This window comes from Xenopus tropicalis, chromosome 5, assembly GCF_000004195.4.
Source record: "Xenopus tropicalis strain Nigerian chromosome 5, UCB_Xtro_10.0, whole genome shotgun sequence".
NCBI classification, from domain to species: Eukaryota; Metazoa; Chordata; class Amphibia; order Anura; family Pipidae; genus Xenopus; species Xenopus tropicalis.
The window spans coordinates 38277111-38297677 of record NC_030681.2 but is presented as its reverse complement, the minus strand read 5'-3'; the positions used below and the strand labels follow the sequence as shown (position 1 = coordinate 38297677).

General features: G+C 40.1%; 1 protein-coding gene across 2 annotated transcripts in view; it reads left to right on the top strand.

Annotated features, from left to right (window-relative positions):
* Positions 1 to 818: 818 nt before the first annotated feature.
* ovol2 (ovo like zinc finger 2) overlaps positions 819 to 20567 on the top strand; it is a 31764-nt gene continuing 12015 nt past the window's right edge. Inside the window, exons 1-3 of one of the 2 annotated variants that reach the window (XM_012962887.3) lie at positions 819 to 1014; positions 4627 to 4886; positions 11706 to 11892. In XM_012962887.3, the coding sequence (XP_012818341.1) occupies positions 966 to 1014; positions 4627 to 4886; positions 11706 to 11892 (496 nt within the window). In that variant the 5' untranslated portion in view covers positions 819 to 965. 2 annotated transcript variants of the gene reach the window in all.

Below are 20567 nucleotides of genomic sequence, written 5' to 3'. Positions count from 1 at the left end.
CAACCTTGCTAAACAAGCATATATTTCAATGTATGGCCACCTAATTCTGCCTCGCCATAGTAATTCATTGCAATTCAATTCCCACCCCACAGCATATGTGATTATAAGGCCCCCAAGTCTTACAAAGACTTGTTAGGAAATAAAGAATTAGGTGCAGACTTGGCAACTGAACCCATCAGTGAATTGCACTGCCAAAATATATTGCTTCTCAGATATTGTACATCTTGTGGCACAATTTTAATTAGTAGCAACAAACAATCTCTACTAGAGAGAAAATCAGTTAGTTCACTTATAGATGCATGTCCCTGCACACGTACCAAAACTAAAAATAATAATGAAACTTAATTTAGGGAGACTATAACTGTCAATCCTTGGTGAGTTATAAATGCCAGTTCTAAGGCCAGTGTGGACTGCTCTTGAACTACAGCTCTCAGTGTACCTGGCATGTATTTAGAGTGTTGTAGTTTAAAAGAAAGTTTGTAGGTACACATGCCTGCTGCAATGTGACTGGGCAAGTCATAGAGAAGACTGGGCTGGGGACTTGACTGGGGAAAAGGCAACTAAGAGAAACTGCTATTCATTAATCAAAAGATGGACTTTGCACAAGTGTAAATTATGTAACTGGTGTGTTAATAGGTTTAAAAATGAAAGGTATCAAGGCTAATTGCTAATCACCTTTTGTGCTTTTTTACAATTTAATCAAGTGAAGAAAAATTCAAAGGTACTAAATTAACAAGGGTCACTTGTTTTTTTTGAGGGCTGGTGATGGGTGGGGTTTCAAAAAGCTTTTCTATACCAAACAATGACATACTAAAAACAAGACAATCCACTTAAAAATAAATGAGATTTCAGGTGTCAGGATGGGCCAAAGCCAGAGTGAATACAGCTATTTGAACAATGATGTTCAAGACGTTAAAGCACAAGTGAAACTATCAGTTCTGATGAATGAGCCACACCTTCAGTGAATGACCCAAAACACGAAGCTTGCAAGTTTCCAGAACAATAACAGACAAGGTAAGCTACGCAAATGTTGTGTTTCATTAAGAGCAATGATACATGGGTCACGTGTTGCCCAAACCGAAATGGCCGAGGCATGTGCCCAAGGCAGCAATGTGTCCATCATTTCTTGCAATAAATAGCCACATCATATAACATTATAAAGTCAGATTTTGCAGTTTAAACATTTGTGGTTTGCAAGTATGTATAAATGTGCGTGTGATACCACATTAAGCACAATGGCACAAAGTGCAACTCCTTCTTAGTACAGGTATGGGACCTGTTATGCAGAATGCTCAGAACCTGGGGTTTTCTGAATAAGGGATGTTTCCATTATTTGAACCCCCTTACCTTAAGTCAACTCATTTAAACATTAATTTAACCCAACAGAACTGGTTTCCCTCCAATAAGGATTGATTACATCTTAGATGAGATAAAGCACAAGGTACTGTTTTATTACAACAGAAAAAGGGAAATAATTAAAAAAAAAAAAAAATTTGAAGTAAAATGTACTCTATGGGAGATGTTTTTCTCATAATTCTGAGATTTCTGAATAATGGATTTCTGGATAATGGATGCCATACTTGTAATGTGTGGAGTGGCTCTAAATCACCCCCAGCCAACAGAAACCACAGGTCCTGCACCAGCTGTGCATGAAACAACGCAAAGCGCCACAGCACAACACCTTAATGCCCAAATGTGTGGTTGGCATATGTTGGCCAGATTAGGTCTTGGTTTTACATTCACAGTTTTTTCTTTTACATTTTTCAAAACTAAGCCTGATGTGTTTGTATTACAGTGAATGCAACAGAATTAGTTGTTCAGAAAATGAAGATTAATTTAATAATGCTCATCATGCTACTGTATGTGGAAAAAGAAATTACTGGCCACCCATCATAGAAAGATTTTTTGTACATATATCTGTGCATAGGGCTGCACGCACAAAGACTGTTAGAACTTTGAAGTACAGCCTTAAACCAGCAAATAGCCTTCCATCTGTACATCTGTGCTGCAGTTTCCCCTTAGAGAGCTTTGCAGTGAGGAGAATGAATGTGTGTGCTTTAAATGGCACTAATTATAGGGATGGATTAGGGAATGATGAGCTGTAAATGCTATGGAAGCCGACATTCCCAGTGGCTATTATGTTCTTTTCAGACATATATACCTCTATACATTAAGGAATCCACACTCACAGTACATTGTGGGAACTATCCTCATCATCTAGACTGCACCCAGGCTCTGATATTCTTCTTAGGGCGAAGACACACAGAGCTACTTAGTAGCAGCTACTTGTCACGGTTATTACACCAGAAAATACCCTGCCATAGACAATACTGAGAATTGCCTCTGCTAAAATAAAACGTAGAGACAGTTATGATTAAACAATCAGCATTGTCTATTTTACACACACACACTCGCATATATATATATATATATATATATATTTATAATATACATTAACAAGAGCCATAAATATCCTCTAAATTACATCCTTAGAAGTGCTTGGAGATATCATAAATCATAACTGGTGATCAGTGATGTAATTTATGTCACATGACTCACTGAAACTTGTGTATTAAATATGAGGATATAATTAGTCCACCCTGAATTGTCATGGAACTCTTCTTGGTAGTCTTATAGAAAAGCTGCTGCACTTCAGGACTTGATTAATAAATAAAAATGATATTTTAATATTTTTTTTCATTCATAAGCAAGTAACTGATGCCCAGCAGGTTTTCTAAGGAGATATAATATATAGAGATGTAGATATGTTATTAACCCCTTGCTCATTATCAGAACATGGCCTGAAACATTGGCAGAAATCAGACTTTATACCTGTATCAGTTCCACTAACTTGTCGTATCGGCTTTCTCCGTGATAATTTCACACTTACCCCACCCCCTAGGTCTCGTATCATTTGGCATTTTACAAATACAGGCCACTAGTGTATTTCCCCTTTGGCTATTGTAATGCGAGTCCCACCATGTGAGGTGGCCCTTGAGGTGCGCTGCTGAGCCGGCGGGCCCAGGGATGGAGTGAGACTGCTGGGCGAGTGCTTTGTCTCTGGCAGACGTTGCATTCTTCTGCAAACAGCCAGCGTCTGAGGAAGGGCAGGGACTGTGCTGCTCAAACCGGTCGGACAGGTACAGGAGTGCTTGTTGACACCGTTATATTTGCAGCACGCATGCTCGCTGCTCCAGTTCCTGCTCATTATTTTCTTCCACTTTCTTCTGGGTATTTTGTGGGTACAGCGAGTGGGCGCCTGTACCCCACGGGATGAGCTAGGGCGCCCCATAGGATACTTCTCGCTACCTGTGTGGGATCTGTCCTGCGCTAAAGGCACTTGGGTGAGGGCGGGGGGGGAGACTGCGTGAGAGTGAGCGGGGAAGGAAAAGTTCAGGAGGAAACCGCAAGGTGAAGTAGTCTAGTCCGTGAGCGCAGCACCCCCGTCACCAGCCATCATGCCTAGAGCCTTCCTGGTGAAGCGAAGGAGCCCCCCGCCCGTCATCCGCAACTGGGACGAACTCCCGGACGAGGAGAGAGCGGATACCTATATCCCAGGTGAGCACGGAGACCCCAGCTGGGGAATGGAGGGGGCTACTTTCCCTGGCCTCTCTTATTACATGACGCACCTTCCCTTTACCTTTCCGCTCCTGTTCTCTCCCCCCGGCACAGTGGAACGCTCCGGCTAGCATGTGGCTTTATAGTAGCGCCGAGACGGATCCGCTTAGCGCACTACATTATAGCGGGGGAACTCAAGCAAGTTAATGTTAAGGGCGATATGGACATATTTTTTATAGTAAAATTCCGCTTACTTTTGAGAGGGTTGGCGATGCACCGTCCCCTCACACCTGGCCAGTGTATGCCAATGCTTTATGGATCGTTTATATTTTCTAGGGCTGCCCTATAGAATCCCTACTATTCATAGTTAAATGGTTATCTTGTGTGGATTATGATATATGCAGTTGCACCGTATATTTACACATTTGGTGAAAAGTGATGAATAGAGCTGCGGCCCGAGGTCCAGCGGTGTGTGACTGAGGCGCTTTGCATTGTGTGCCAGTGCTCATGGGGTAGGGCAGAGTTGAACTGATAAACTGGGCGCCCTGTGCTCTCGGCTTGGGACGGTCCTATCTGTGGGGGTGTGGGTGCGACTGGCGCAGGTGCCACGCACGGAGCGGACTCATGTTGTATCGTGTCACACCCCCCCGGGCGATATAGTGTTACCCGCCTCAGTGGCGCAGGTACCCCTGGAACACACCTGGCTATCCCACAACTGCCAGGGGGGTGGCTATGTGTACTTCTATAGGTGTTTTCCAATCTAACGGAAAAGCTCCACGCCATCACTCCAAGCCCTGCTTGTTTGCATTGTGCCATTGACTTGTTAATGAGAGAACCTAACATTGTAGCTACACCCTCAGTTCAAACAGTACACTGAGAGGGAAAAGAGCCCTGGCCTGCCTCCTCCCCAGTAATCCACCTTCCCCCTCCCTCTTTAGTGATTCTTGCTCCTGGGGACAAGGGCTCAGCTCTGCCTTAATGAAAGGCAAATAGAAGTTACCTGCAGGTGATGCTGGGCTTTTGTGTAGCTGCTTATCTCTTCATCTCCTGCTCTCTGTTTGTCTGCAGACACCATAGACTGTATCTTTAAGTATGTCACTGAAGATAGCCTCAGTAACAGCAGCGCTGGGGACCCTGCTGGGGACAGTCCTGAGAGAAGCAGCAGTGACTCTGGGAGCTGTAATGGCAGCATCACCACCCCCCCTCACAACACACCCCAAAGTGGACTTGTGTCCCCCTCTAGAAAGGACTCCACAAAGCAAGAGGATGAGGAGGAACAGACTTCAGACCCTCATGGAAAAAGACCATCGGCCAGATCAAAAATTAAGGTAATTTAAAGTTTATTTCATTCATGGGAATGATATATTTAAGTCAGAGGGCAATGCTGTATCCTATAACCTTGGTCCTACTTGCATGTATCCAGAGTTCACTTTTATTTCCCCATTGGCTGCGTATTTACATTAGTTAACACTACAGTTGTCTTACTGTTTCTAAAATCATTTAGCCATTAATCCTTATAATAGCAATAAAGGATCTGACAAAGCAGTCGGCTGCTATAATGACAATAACAATAGGTATAGATGTACACAGGAGTGGTTCTAGCTTAAAAGAAATCTTCACCTAAAGAATTTTTGGGTTTTTTTGCATGAATAACCGGAAAACGGAAAGACATTAACAAATGACCACAATTGCGGCTTCAAATAAATCTACTGAAAAAATATTATTATTATGGTCCTATTGACAACAGTATTTTCAATTTTGTTTTAAATGAAATAAAATATTCTAAGCAGCGTTTTAACATACATTAACTTATTTTTTTCCAGTAGTTGTTGATAAAGTACAGTGAAACCTCAATTTTACATCCCCTGATTTTAAGTTTTCCTGCATTTTACACCATTGTTTTGTGGTCCCACCAATATATAACAAATAGATTTCCCGGATTTTGCACCATTTTTTTCCGGTCCCCTGAAAAATGTAAAATTGGGGTTCTACTGTAATTGCTATTTAAAGCAATATCAGTCTGTTTTTTTATATTCTCTGCACTACTGGCTGACTACTGAAACAATGTATCAGATGATTAAAAGACCTGTAGAGGAACTGACTGCTACATTGTTTCTGTAGTCAGACTGAGAAAACAGAAAGAGATAAACATATACAGATTTCAGTGGCAGTTACATTTACAAATAACTTTTGGGGGTGGGGGGGAAACTTAATCGGTTTTGGAAAGTTGCTTTTAATTATGGTGTCTTAGCTGCAAATTGTGACATGTTACTTGTTAAGATAAAAGGAACAAGAGCGGTATGGGAGTACACTCCTCCATAGAAGCGTAAAAGGATCTGCAACAACCAAAGCGTCTTTACTAAACTTTAAATATTTATTCATAGGTGCAAATACAAATGTAAATGTTTGCTGATCATGTTTCATTACGTTGGTAACTGTGCAGGGGCGCATAGTATGCCATAGCTTTATAAATACTTAGTGATAGTTTATTCTTTAAAGGAAGGTATGGGATCTGTTATCCAGAAAGAGGTGGAATATAGGAATGTCATTTTCCTATTTAAACAAATACTTTTTTTTTTTTACATTTCCATTTTATCTGTAATAATAAAACAGCACAGGTATGGAATCTATTGTTGGAAATTCTTGGTTCCTGGGGTTGTCCATTTATGGGATTTTTCTGTAATTTGGATTACCATATCTTAAAGGGGGGGGGTCATTTTAAGTTAACTTTTAGTAGCTTTTTAGCTTTCAAATGGTAGGGGGGGTTTGCTGAACCTGGCAGCCAAAAATGATTGCTCTTTACGACAACAATTTCATTGTTACTTTTTATTACTTATCTTTCTATTTGGGCTTCATCGTTCTAATTCAAAGCAAACATCTCATTGTTAAGGTAACTTGGACCCTAGCAACCAGATAGCTGCTAAAATTCAGAACTGAAGAGCTGCTGAACAAAAAGCGAAATAATTAAAAAAAGAACAAATAATAAAACATGAAGACCAATTGCAAATTGTCTCAGAATAGCACTCTCTAAAACATACTAAAAGCTAATGTAAAGGTACCCCAATCCTTGAAGTCTACTTAAAAAAATGTAAACACTAAATTAACCCAATAGAATTCTTTTGCCACCAATAAGGATACATGCAAGTTAGTTACCATCAAGTACAAGGTGCTGTTTTTATTATTATTATTACAGAACAAAAGAAACAAGTTTTAAAAGTTACAAATATTTTCTCTGTGGGAGATTGCCTTCCTGTAATTTTGAGCTTTCTGGCTACAAGGTGTCTAACCTTTTATTTAAGGATTTATACAGCTTATTATTGGCAAAACAATACTACTGTTCTTATTTAAAGTTTCTCTATTATACTTAAGATATGGTTATCTAAATTATAGAAAGACCCCTTATCTGGATAACTATGGGTTCGGAACATTCCAGATGATCCCATACCTGTATGTCGGTATATTTTATAGTTATATGGGAAAATCCTTAGATTATGATTCTTAGATTCTTGAATCAAACGTAAATGATTTACCAGTACAACAATCAGGAATTTGCATTTATAAACATCATTTAGTTTCTAACTGGTTTGTAAGTACAACTGTCTTAGCCCCTTTTTTGCACTGAGGATGTATTGAACTGAGGTTTCAGTAATTTTCTGAGGATTTACTGCTTCCCTTACTTGAACACCAGATCCTTTGATCCCTTTTCCTGTAGTGTCTTCCTTAATTACAGATGAAGGATCAGGCTAATGAAATAGAGCAGGAAAAGTATAATGGCTGATGAAGTATTTTGAGTGCCCAATGGCCCATGCAGTTCCCCCAAGGATCAATAACGTAGAGCTGGAATAATTCACTAATGAGAATTTTCACTAGAAACAAAATACAACTGAAAATAAACAAAGTTCAAATTAAATCAGTTTGAAGCAGGTCAACAGCAAACTGTAAAAACTAGTAACATTCCATTTGTTACATATACTGTACTATATTTCTAGTTCTTGACTATTGTCACTATTATCCCATCTGCACAATAGCCTCTGGTCATACATGTAGAATAAAGAAGAAACTGAGTAGGAGAAATGTTTACTTTAAAATTTGCTGCTTAGTAAAGCCAAGCAATTATTTTATGCTGTTAATTAGAGTATCTGGATTAATTAAGAATTTTCAGATCAGTTAGTCTTCCTAGACAGATGAAACCTAAGCCTAAATGTTTGTACATTTTAAAGATATGTTCACACAAATACATTTAAAAAAAAAAAGAATTGAAATTCCATACAACTCACCATATATATATATATATATATATATATATATATATATATATATATATATATATATATATATATATATGTATACATTATTTTGCTAATATTAATTGTATTCGTTATTTGTAAATATAATTTTTGCTAAAAGCCATTTGTCTGCCTCTAATAATTCCTTTCCTGACTAGTCACCACTGCAGAATTGTCAGCTTTCCTCCAGCCAAGACTTTAGTTCCAACAATGCCATGTACATTCTATGATTAACTGAATAAAGAAGAAAGAGAATATCAGAAGTGTGAAAGGCATTGTAAGAACTAGAGCCTTGGCTGGAGGACAGCATCTTTCTGAAACATTGTTTCTGAAGAATAACACAACAAATAAGGCAATTCACCCTTTAACTAATAGCTTACGTGTTTCTGATTAAAAACCGGTATACAAAAGCCAAAGCCGGGGCAATACTAGGAAAATCTGGAACAGTCCATTTTGGAGTCCCTGTTACAGCAATGCGATTGGTCAAATTACTTGATAATAACTTTGCCATTAAATTTGCTGATTCTTCCTATGCAAATATGAGAGTTCGAGGGCAGGTCAGAAATTGATCTTTGTCATAGCAATGCTTGGAAACTATATTTATAAGGTGCCTGGCCCTATATTTGCTTAAGTGGACTTAATTGGAAATATTTGCTACTGTTAGATACATTTAAAACCTCTGTGGTGCTTCTTACCAAAAGTCATCACCTTTGTTTCAAATGAACAGTTTATTGTAAAAATGTCCAGTTGGAATATGCAATTCATTAATTGTTGAGACATATTTTTTTTACATATGTACCTAATAAATACAGTACCCATTAATAGAATGGCGTATTATTTTATTATTTCCTTTAGCTTGCCGTTTAGATAACAATGTTGGAGCAAGCTTTTTTTTTTTAAGCATCTCTCACAGCTTGAGCAACCACAACCTTTTGTTTCTAAGTCTAAAAAAATTAACTAAAGTGTGGCACTTATGTAAATCATATTTTTAACCTTTTACAAAAACTTATCAATAATCACTTGCATTTTTCAAGTATTCCTCTGCGATTGTATGACTGCTGTTCCCATATGAGCAGGTTTCATCTCAAAAACAACTGACATTGCAAACTATATCCCGCTACTGACATTTAGCTTTTCAGGCTGGCAGAGCGCTATGGTTTAGGTGTCCGTTTGGCAGCAAATGGCCATAGTGTCAGATTGACCTGATAGGAAGCACCACTATAGTTTTGTTCGGCAGCCTTTGACAGTAAGCCTTCAAGTAAAGTCAGTGATGCCATTACAGGATTCTAAATATATAGGCACACTTCCCCTCCCATTTCCCACATACTGGGCTAAATATGCTCGTTACCAGTTTATCAGTGTAGTTAGTAGGGCTTGATTGGCTGTGTAGGAGGTCCTTCTGGTGTTAGCCCCCCTCATGGTGAATCCAATAACTTTTCCCCTTGTTGGTTCCATTTTTTTCTTTAACCCTTTAACTACCCTTTACAGCCATCCTAGTTGAATTTCTCAGTCATCCCTAGGTAGACTTAGATTGCAACTGTGCAGTAGAGTTGGTGCTCACTGCAGGGATATCTCCCATCACTTATACGTAAAAGTTTATTAAGTAATATTAAGCCACACCCCTAAATCCATATGCCTCTTCCCCTGTCAGTAGCACAACAAGCCCCCACACACCTTAGGGACCCCATATCTTCTATTTCCAAATGTAAACAAACTTCCAGAACAAACCCCTACCAGGTTTACCTCCCACAGGCAGCATAGGGCAAGCAGAGTATGGCACACATAGGCAAGGGTAGAGCAGGGCAGGCAGAGTAGAGGAGGGCAGGAAGACAGGGAAACCTATCATGTCTAAGAAGGTAACTGATTATGACCACTCCAAGATGAATCATTTGAACTGCAGTACATACAGTGACACAATGCAGGTGCTGCTCCTAAAATCTGTTTGAGGTGTGAACAGATAAACAGTGCAGGCGCTTACAGTCTTGGCCTGAGTTGTGAACAATGGAGGGTCTTAAATGTGTAAACAATACATAACTTTACAGGTGTAAACAATACAGGGTCTTCCAGGTGTAAACAACACAGGGGTTTACAACCTGAATCTGTGGTGTGAACAGTGCAGGGGGCCAGTTAATCTCAGTTGATTGATATTATTTAAAGCTTACACAAATGTAATTAGTCACAGCAGCCAGACAGGTCAGCGGGCTGAGGGCCACCAGCTGGACAGCATTGTGTTAGAAAGTTCCAAGGCTAGTGCATTTGTTTGGCATCCCCACAGTGAATTCAGCTTTCCTTGTCCTTTAATGATGGGACATTATACACCTATATACAGTTTTATTTTTATTGTGCTGAACTTCCCACTTGATAAGATGAGCTTTGTATAAACAAACCCCTCCTTTGCCTATACTGCAGCCTTTCAGATAAAGAGCAGTTTATTATACAGGGGTCTTATCTGTATTTTCTTGTTTAATGAAAAACTTAACATAATGCATTTATGAATTAATTAGGCAAAATTATGTTTAAAAAGCCCTATTTAAAGGGGTTGTTCACCTTTGAGTTAACTTTTAGTAGGATGTAGAGAGTAATATTCTGAGACAATTTGCAATTGGTATTCATTGCTTATTTGTAGTTTTTTAATTATTTAAATTTTTGTTCAGCAACTCTCCAGTTCAGGGTTTCAATACTTATCTGTTTGCTAGGGTCCAAATTACCATAGCAACCCAGCAGTGATTTGAACGAGAGACTTTTTTTATGAATAGGAGATGACCTGAATAGAAATAGAAGTTATACAAAGTAACAATAAAACTGTAGCTTTACAGAGCAATAGTTTTTTGGCTGCTGGGGTCAGTTACCCCTATTTGAAAGCTACAAAGAGTTTGAAAAAGAAGGAAAATAATTCAAAAACTATAAGAAATAAATAATGATCACTTAAAAAGGCCATTCTATAACATACTAAACGTTAAATTAAAGGTGAACCCACCCCCTTAAATGAACTCATTTTGGAAAGGGTATACTGCCTTCTCAGATAACAATGTTAGAACAGGTGTGACATTTGTAATACAAACAGTGTTTGACCAGGCACCCTAGGGCCCTCCAAGGCTGGCATATGCAGCTGCAGTGCACAAATGACAGATACTGTGCACTTCCTTGATTGCCCCTGAAATATTAGCTTCATCCACTCCAAATAAGCATATGTGAATGCATAGAGATTGCAGTGAATGCTGTCTTACTTTTGCCATTTGTTTTTCTATCTTATGCATTCTCAGAACTAGACCCCATGTGATATGTAGAATATACGTCACCCGTCCCATAGTAAAAGTTGGAAGATACTGACCTAGACTTCATGGTTAAAGCCAGGAGCATACAGGGCTGCTCACGATTTTGTCTGTGAATATTGTAGAGTAACACAGTTCTCATTGGATTAGGATTTTGGCCAATGGAAGCAACTAGTAATCACTTGAGTGATCCATAATGCTTCCCATTGATAATATTAGAATGTGATATGCAAAGATTCGGCTATTGGATCACTTTGATGTTTTAGCTATAGGACCCCGTGTGCCATTAGCCTCATTAAGTTAAAAAATCCACTTTTTCAAATACTTTTATTGGGACAATTCATACTTTGTGGTTATGGTCGGAATACTGGCATTTACTTTGCTTGAAAACCCAAGAAAGCAGACAAACCGACAAAAAAAATCCCTGTAGTAAGCAAATAACATAACATGCAATGCTGGATTTTTTGTGTGTGTTTCTGCACGTGTTATACAAGGTACAGTGTAAAACACTGCTTGTGTTTTACAAGTAATCACCACCCAAAGCTGTTATTCCTGTTATTTACCAACTCTCATCATCTTGCCCTTTCAGTTCACAACTGGGTCGTGCAGTGAGGAGATTTACAGTTGTGAGATCTGTGCCAAAGGCTTCCGTTTACAACGCATGCTCAATCGTCACCTCAAGTGTCATAATCAAGTAAAAAGGCACCTGTGCACCTTCTGCGGGAAAGGCTTTAATGATACTTTTGACCTAAAAAGACACGTGAGGACACACACAGGTATGGACACATCAGTAAAACATGGTATTTCTTTGCTGCCCTCTAATGGTTGCTTTGGTGTATTGTAGATCAGTGCTATTTATACAGGTTATATTCTTTATGACTTTTCAATGGTTTCATTGAGGAGTTTCCTACTAAAATATTGTTATTCAGCCGTTACATGAAAGAGTCTTTCCTTTCCTTTCTCAGATTCCAAATACAGGTATGGGATCCGTTATCTGTAAATCTGTTATTCAGAAAGCAGAGAGTCTATTTTAATCAAATAATCTATTAAAAATGACTACTTTTTCTCTATAATAATTAAACCACCTTTTAACTGATCCCAACTAATTGATACAATTAATGCTTATTTGTGGAAAACAATTCTATTAAGTTTAATGTTTAAATTATATTTTTAGCACACTTAGGGGCATATTTATTATGCTGTGTAAAAAACAAAGAGAAAATTCGCAACACGTCGCCAGGCTTCGCCGTGTAAAATCGGCGTAATTGTTTTACGCGTTTTTGCTTCCACCAGAACTTATGGAAAATAACAGCGTAATATCTGGCGTTCAGATGGCGATCTTTTCCATTTATTTTACACAGCTTTTTACTCCGTTTTTTCAGCGAATTAGTTTTACACAGCATAATAAATACGCCCCTTAAGGTATAGAGATCAAAATTACAGAAAAACCCCTTATCCGGTAAACTCCAGGTCCCAAGCATTTGGGATAACCGGTCCCATACCTCTATCAGGAAGTGCATTAAAGCCTTTTAAAATTAGAGCCCTCAGGAGTAATCGGCAGTTTTGTTGCTGATGGAGCCAGAGACTCATTGTACTACATTCAGATCTAGAAATAAATAGTTAAATGGTCAGCCATTAATGAGTTACCTGAGCTTTGGAAATTACTGCTGAATATCCAGGAAGTGCAAACTTTGCCCTCCGTTATCAGCTGCCTGCTGCAGCTCTAGGTGTGTATTATGTGCGCAAAGTCTATAAATCCAGGGTAAGCTATGTTTGCTCAGCCCATGATCTTGTTAGGCTAATACATTTTGAAGTAAAAAAGGAAATCATGGCACACTGAGTTTCCATAGCAGGTTATATATGTATATGTTTGTCACTGCACATGATACCGAATAAAATGGCAGCAAACAGCCGACTGACTCCTGATTAGATACAGTTGCCATGAGACTTGTGCACATTTACATTCTGATAACAAAGCTGTTCACCAGATTAACACTTTGTTGCAATTTGTTTTTACATTCTTTAAATATATTTTTGTAAAGGTGTTACAGAGAATATACCACTTGTCTTGTGGCAAGGGGGGGCAGGGTATGTATTATGTACCAGCACCCACTAATAACCTGGTGAGAGTATTTAGTGTTTATTTTGTTTACTGGTAACAGCTATGAACAACAGATTTTTCATAGTTACCAGTGCATTGTTACATGAATATGTTGGTAGAATCCAAAGAAGAATCTCATAAAGGCCTTTGTCATGCCAGGAGATTGGTACCTGTTTCTTGTAGTTGCCAAGATACACCCCTGGTAATTTGGTAAATTAAAGACAAAAAACATACTGGGCATCTTGTTGAAATTAGAAGGGTTCAAAATACAGTGAAATAGTGCAAGAGAAACAGTTACTATTTGCTACTTAAAAAAAGTTCAGTAGCACAAAGATGCCAAATTTGAGGTAAAATGCAAGGGCAAGAAATCCCAAATTAACCAATATTTTGCCAATATTTTTTGGGGGGAGGGATTTTTCTGAAGGAGTGCTGCATAACCATTTCCAGTCACCCTTCAGCATACATAGACTTAAGCCTGCCCTTTTTCAGATTTCCCACTACAGTGCAGATGCAAGTCTAAAACTGGAAAAGTGAAGAAAAATCACAAAAAAATAATCTGATATAAAATAATCTATAGAAATTCCCAGGGCCAGAGCAATTTTTTCTTAGTTGATTGAAAGAGATCAGGGCTAGATTAGACACTTGCACCCAATAAATGTAGGTTTCTTTGTCCTTTAGTAAGAAAAAGGTGGCTCTTCTACACTCAGGGTTACTTATAGGAATTTTGGGGACCCAAACATCAACCTGATCTTCACAATCCATCCCCCTCATCCTCCAAAACTCTGTCCTAAACCAGCTAAACCCCACCCTTTATGTAGGAAGCCCAGTCCTTTCTGCGGCCATATGCACACCCTGCTGGTACATGCCTACCCACGGGCTTAAACCTGTTATTGTGGCAAAGCATAATTTTAGAAAACTTTTGCAAACAAAATATTTTCTAATTGTTTAGAATTGCTCAAGGGTTTGAATACTATTGCAAGGCACCTTAGATGTTCCATAATTCCACTCTCATAAATGGTTGAATTGGCACACGGTTACCCATGTGAGCAGTAACGCCACGTCAAGGCTTCAACTCTTGTTACTGTCCATTCACACACCTATTCCAGCAAATGGCTCACCCTATCATTTGCTGCAATAGTTCCCTATCTGGTCCAGCACCTAGTGACAAACTGTCATGGGACCTTTCCTCTTCAGTAATGACTGAAAGGAACAATTAGCTAACTATCCATACATACATATTTAATTGGCTTTCACTCACACAGATCTTAGCTAATTTTATTTTGTTGGAGCAAATCACCTGGTTATCATAGGTGTAATGAGGGTTAAATCCCCACTGCTTGGCTAACCATATGATTTGCTGCAATGATTCCCTATACGGTCCCTATTTAGGTGTTCAGACACATCACTCGCTCACACATATATTGGCTATTTTTACTGTGTTGGAGCCAATCACGTTGGCAGCAGAGCATAGATGGGGTTTATACCTCCGCTGCTTGGCTAACCATATAATCTGCAGCAATACTTCCCTAACCAGTAATGATTTTAGAATATTAATACTAAGGAATCACTGATGATGGCCCTATTTATGCTGTAGATAAATAAATTACTAAAAAGTGGGGGTAAAGTAGCAGGCAGCATTTTGGTTAATCAAGCTCTGCCTGGTTTTCTCTAAATCTAAGTTTCCCTGTATTTTATGCCTAATATGGCCTGAGATATTTGGTCTTATTTTTACAGTGCCCTATTGTCACATTCACACACATATCTCACAAAACCATACATCATTCATACATTTTGAGACAAAACACACTGTAAGCAATTGATATAAAAAAAAAAGTATATTATTGCTAATAGTATCTAACCCTAGTTACATATGAAGCCCATGACTGGCTTAAAAAAGCCAGAACTGAACCGCTGCTATTTGATTCATTGTAGAAACCGTTTTATTTACTTGTTTTAATTCTAATGGTAACTTTAGGTCTCATCTGCACTGACTTAATTACTTATTAGTAGGGATGCACCGAACCCACCCTGATGAATTCTGCTTAATCCCGAACCGAATCCTAATTAGCACATGCTAATTAGGATCGGAAGGGGGATAAAATTTGCCTAGATGATCCAGAGGAAGGCAAAAACGCCCCGTCTGAAGCAGTCTTTAATTTGCTTCAGAAGGGGAAAAAAATTCCTTCCTGACTCCAAAATGGCAATCGGTACAGTCCCTGGATCAATGGGGTCCTAAATATACTAATAGCAGTAGCCTTGTACAGTAAGTACATTGCTACAACCTGGGCGTATGAGCTGGTTCAGTATTGGCATACGTTTGGTAAAGTACCAGGATATAAAAATATCCTGACACTGGTTACTGGTTTCGTTGAATGGGAGAACAGTAAGGCTGTATATAAACACACAGGCATTTGGGGGTGCTTCTAAGCCAGTCTCACCAGTAGTGCAGTCAGCAGCTCCTGCGCTGTTAATGCAAGCTCTGTAAATATGCTGAACTGCCGCCATCTGCTCTCAATATTATATATATGGCTATGGGCTGTGCTGCAAGTAAAATGGCCCTAGAAGCACCTAGAAATGCCAGCGGATAATACTGAAGAAATGTATCTCAGTGTTCCCCTATTCAAGAAATGGGTGAGCATTTCAAATGACTAAACTGATACATACACACAAGCACGCATACACAGACAAGCACACATACACACACACACACACAAGCACGCATACACACACACAAGCACGCATACACACACACAAGCACGCATACACACACACACGCATACACACGACAAACATACTCTCATACATAAAACATATATATAAAGAACACACACAGCACACATACACCCATACACACACAGCACGCATACACACGCATACACCCGTACACACAACAAACTTACTCTCATACATAAAACACACATATAAAGAACACACACAGAGCATGCATACACCCATACACGCACAGCACACATACACACACCCATACACGCACAGCACGCATACACCCATACACGCATAGCACGCATACACCCATACACGCATAGCACGCATGCACACACAGCACGCATACACCCATACACACACCGCACACACAACAAACATAATCTGAAGTTTGAAATTTGGGGCAGTGGTGAAATTTTATAGGGCCCAAGCACCCCCAAGTGAGATTTTGTGTGCATCATGGGCCACCCGCCACACCCCTATGTGGGGCCCCCTGTAGAGGAAGTAGACTTGGGCCCCCCGCAGCCTTGGGTCTTCTTCTATAGTTACGCCACTGGTGTGGGCACTGGTTAGGAAAGGGGTTAATCGTGGCTAAGGGAATAAATTAGTAATGGATTATGACTGTGGGGCAGTGGTGTTACTCTATTAGACCAAGCACCCCGCAATGAGATTTTTCGTGCATCGCGGGCCACCCACCACACCCCTATGCTGGTCCCCATATAGAGGAAGTAGTCCTGGGCCCCCCGCGGCCGTGGGTCTTCTTCTTCTATAGGTAAGCCCCTGGTTAGGAAAGGGGTTAATTATGGCTAAGGGAATAAATTCGTAATGGATTATTACTGTGGGGCAGTGGTGTTACTCTATGGGACCAAGCACCCCGCAATGAGATTTTTCATGCATCGCGGGCCACCCGCCACACCCCTATGCTGGTCCCCATATAGAGGAAGTAGTCCTGGGCCCCCCGCGACCGTGGGTCTTCTTCTTCTATAGTTACGCCCCCTAGTTAGGAAACGGGTTAATCATGGCTAAGGGAATAAATTAGTAATTGATTATGAAGAGGACGACAGAAGTTTGGGATCTGGGACAGTGGTGTAACTTTATGGGACCAAGCACCCCGCAATGAGATTTTGCGTGTATCACGGGCCACCCGCCACACCCCTATGCTGGTCCCCATATAGAGGAAGTAGGCCTGGGCCCCCTGCGGCCGTGGGTCTTCTTCCTCTATAGTTACGCCCCCTGGTTAGGAAAGGGGTTAATCATGGCTAAGGGAATAAGAGGTGATCACAGATTTGTGTGTGGGGCAGTGGTTAGTAAGGGTTAATCATGGGTAATGGAATAGGAGGGAGACAAGTTTTGGATGTGGGGCAGTGGTGTATATTTATGGCCCACCCTCCATACCCCTATGTGGGTCCCCCTTTGTAGAGGAAGTAGACCCCTGGCCCCCCGCAGCCATGGGGTCTGCTTCCTCCATAGCTATGCCACTGGTGTGGCCCATTGGTTAGGATTGGTTTAATCATGGGTAAGGGAATAATGAGGGTGATACAACTTTTGCATGTGGGGCAACGTTTAGGAATAGGGCACCATGCAATGAGATTTTGCTTGCATTGCAGTTCATCCGTGACCCTTCATGTTGACCCCCTGAGGGAAGTAGATCTGGGCCCCCCGCAGCCACAAGGTCTGCTTCCTCTATAATTACACCACTGGTGTGGGGAACTGGTGAGGAAAGGGGTTAATCACAGGAAAGGAAACAAGAGAGAGACACAAGTTTGGGTTGGGTGGGGCAGTGATTAGGAAGGGGGGAAATCATGGTGAAAAGGTGAGAGACAGAAGTGGGTGGGTGGGAGCAAGGCTATCTTTATAAGATTTATACTCACCATAGCTCAGACTTCTAAATGATCTTACCTTTCTTGTTCCATCCTTTAGAAGTTACAGTTAGAGATCCCGTGTGGTGCTGGCATCAATGGTAGAACCAGGTGACATTCACAGGAGATGATTTAGCGTTGGTATAGCCTGTGGATTGGTGGTTCTGGGGTGCAACGTGCCATAGATGGTACAATGTTATGGGCTTCAGGTTGTTACAAGCAGTAGCTAATGATGTTATCCCACATTATAATAGAGGTGATGCCTTACTCCTGCCAATTCCAGCTGGGATCCACATAGGAGAAATTTTTCCAGTTGGTTTCTTCATTGGAACACTGAGGGGAGAATGCTGGCTGGTATTCATGAAGGTCGTCTGCTGATGGCTATGAACAAATTATAAAAAGTACTTAACCTTTTATACAGCATTTTATAGTTTCATTTCCATTGCTACTGTTTTTAGGGCTGTGACACAAGCAGAGATTAGCCGCCGCGCAAGAAACCTTCCTTGTTGCGGGCGACTTACCTCCCCACAATGCCATCCCACCGGCTAGAATGTAAATCTCCGATGGGGTGGCATACACGGTGCCGCGATTTGCCGAAGTTGCTTTTAGAGGAAACTTCGGTGACTTCGGCAAATCGCGTACACTACGTATGCCATTACTGGCGATTTACATTCTAGCTGGTGGGATTACATTGCGGGGAGATTAGTCGCCTGCATCAAGGAAGATTTGTTGCGTGGCGACTAATCTCCCCGTGTGTCACAGCCCTTAACGTAGATTCATTATGATTAATTATGCCCCTTAGCCTTCTGAAATACCGATCATATATACCGGCATATGTGTAAAATCTTTATAGAGAAAGCAGCCTTTTAACTTCACAGGGAAGAATACACTCCCTTCTTCTGTTATAGGGATATGGGAATCAAACTAATGAATAATGCGGTCACTTAGGGATTGCTAACTGCAAGGAAGAAAATGGCTAAGCCAGTTGTCTGGTGTTATTATGGAGCTGACCTACCCTCTATCCCAATAACAGCAGGGATCCTAAGCCACTGGGACAAACTCTTTGTCTTAACACTACCAACTCCTATCACTGGTAAATATAAACAGCAGTGAATTATCGGGCTGTCTTCCTAATGTGGCCTTAAAGGGGACCTGTCACCCTAAGAAATAATTCCAATTTCTTTTTTTATTGTGTTTGTTAAGCAAAATTAACTTCACATACTATATAAATGATATAAATCTTGTTTCCTTCAGTCTTGGAAATATACAATCACAGCCAGGAGGCAGCTGCCCTTTTGTGGGCACTGTTAATAAGGCAAGCTTTGTATCACCCCAAAATCTTGTGTATGTGCCAGAATGGGGGACCTGATGCCTTTGCTCATGCACTGGTTACACTATTAGATGGTGAGAAGGTAGGGAGAATGTGAGTGTTGAATGGAAAGTTTAAGTATTTGTTTGCCCCGCCTCTATGCCTAAGGCATAGAGGCGGGGCAGGCAGTATATGATTGACAGCTGGGATTTTTAAATGCTTTTATAATGGGTTTGAATGTGTTAATATAGAAATGAATCTTGGCTTCATGTTTAATTTGAAAAGGACTTTTATTATACAGCTTTTCATGTCTGTGTGACAGGTCCACTTTAAGTCACTAAGGGAAGCCCAACTTAATGGCTAAATTTGGATCAAAATGTATGATTGATGTACCACCTGGACATCACTTGAACAATGGAAGAGTAACACCCACGTTTTCATATATTTCATATATCAGTAACAAAGGAAAAGAACTCAAAAGGAAAAGGAGTAGTAGCGCCCCGGCAGGATATTACTAGATTATTCATTGGTTCAGCGCACAAATTTACCATTCCTGGCTGGAAAGGAGGCGTCAATCTTCGGTTTTCCAGATCTTCCCAGTTGATTGTGCTGTAGAAAGCATGCTCCCTGATGTTCCCATTCAGTCCAAGCCGCTGAGTCTCATCATTCTCCAAAAGCTAAAGAGAAAGATAGTCCTTTATTTGAGTAATGCAGATATTAAGCTGGGTACCGCCTCCCACAAATAGATGTAATAAGAATAACAAAAAGGAAGACTTTCTCTTTATATCTTAAAAATCCTTAATAGAAACCATTCTATTGTGTTTTTTACAAGAAGGACTTGACTCAGCCATACATGTAACCATCAAAAACTACACCTCCTCATACAAACTACCAGTATTTTAATGCTTACAGAACTAAACTCCTTCTCAAAAATACTCTGGCTGGGTATACAGGTATCCCTGTAGGGGCTCAGGTGGGTGCATAGGCTGTACAATCTCTTTCTTAGAGATTTCTGTACTGTGTATGCGCCCAGCTGGAACCAGTGCAGATGTTACCTGGAAAATCTGAAAAAGGTGGTGAATATTTTAAAGAAGAGGAGGGCCAAAGGGTTAAAACAAATTTGGACTCTGTAGAGTTTTTCTCTTACTTTACCACCAGGGACACCCTTCATCCCTTCTTCTCCCAGTTTTCTATACACCTCTTCCCCAATATCGCTCAAATACCTTATCAAATGTTAATGTTTTGTTTCCTTTTTCCTGTTAATTGTTATCAATTACTTTTACTTCAGGGTTAATAACCAATAAAAATAAAGTTATATAAAAGGTCATCATTACAGTAATATGAAATATATATGTGCAGACCTTTTGAGTTAAATATGGGACACAAATGGGACCTCTGATACTTATGTATACCACAGCTATATACAATATTAAATACACTGCAATTCCCTTATGTATTCCT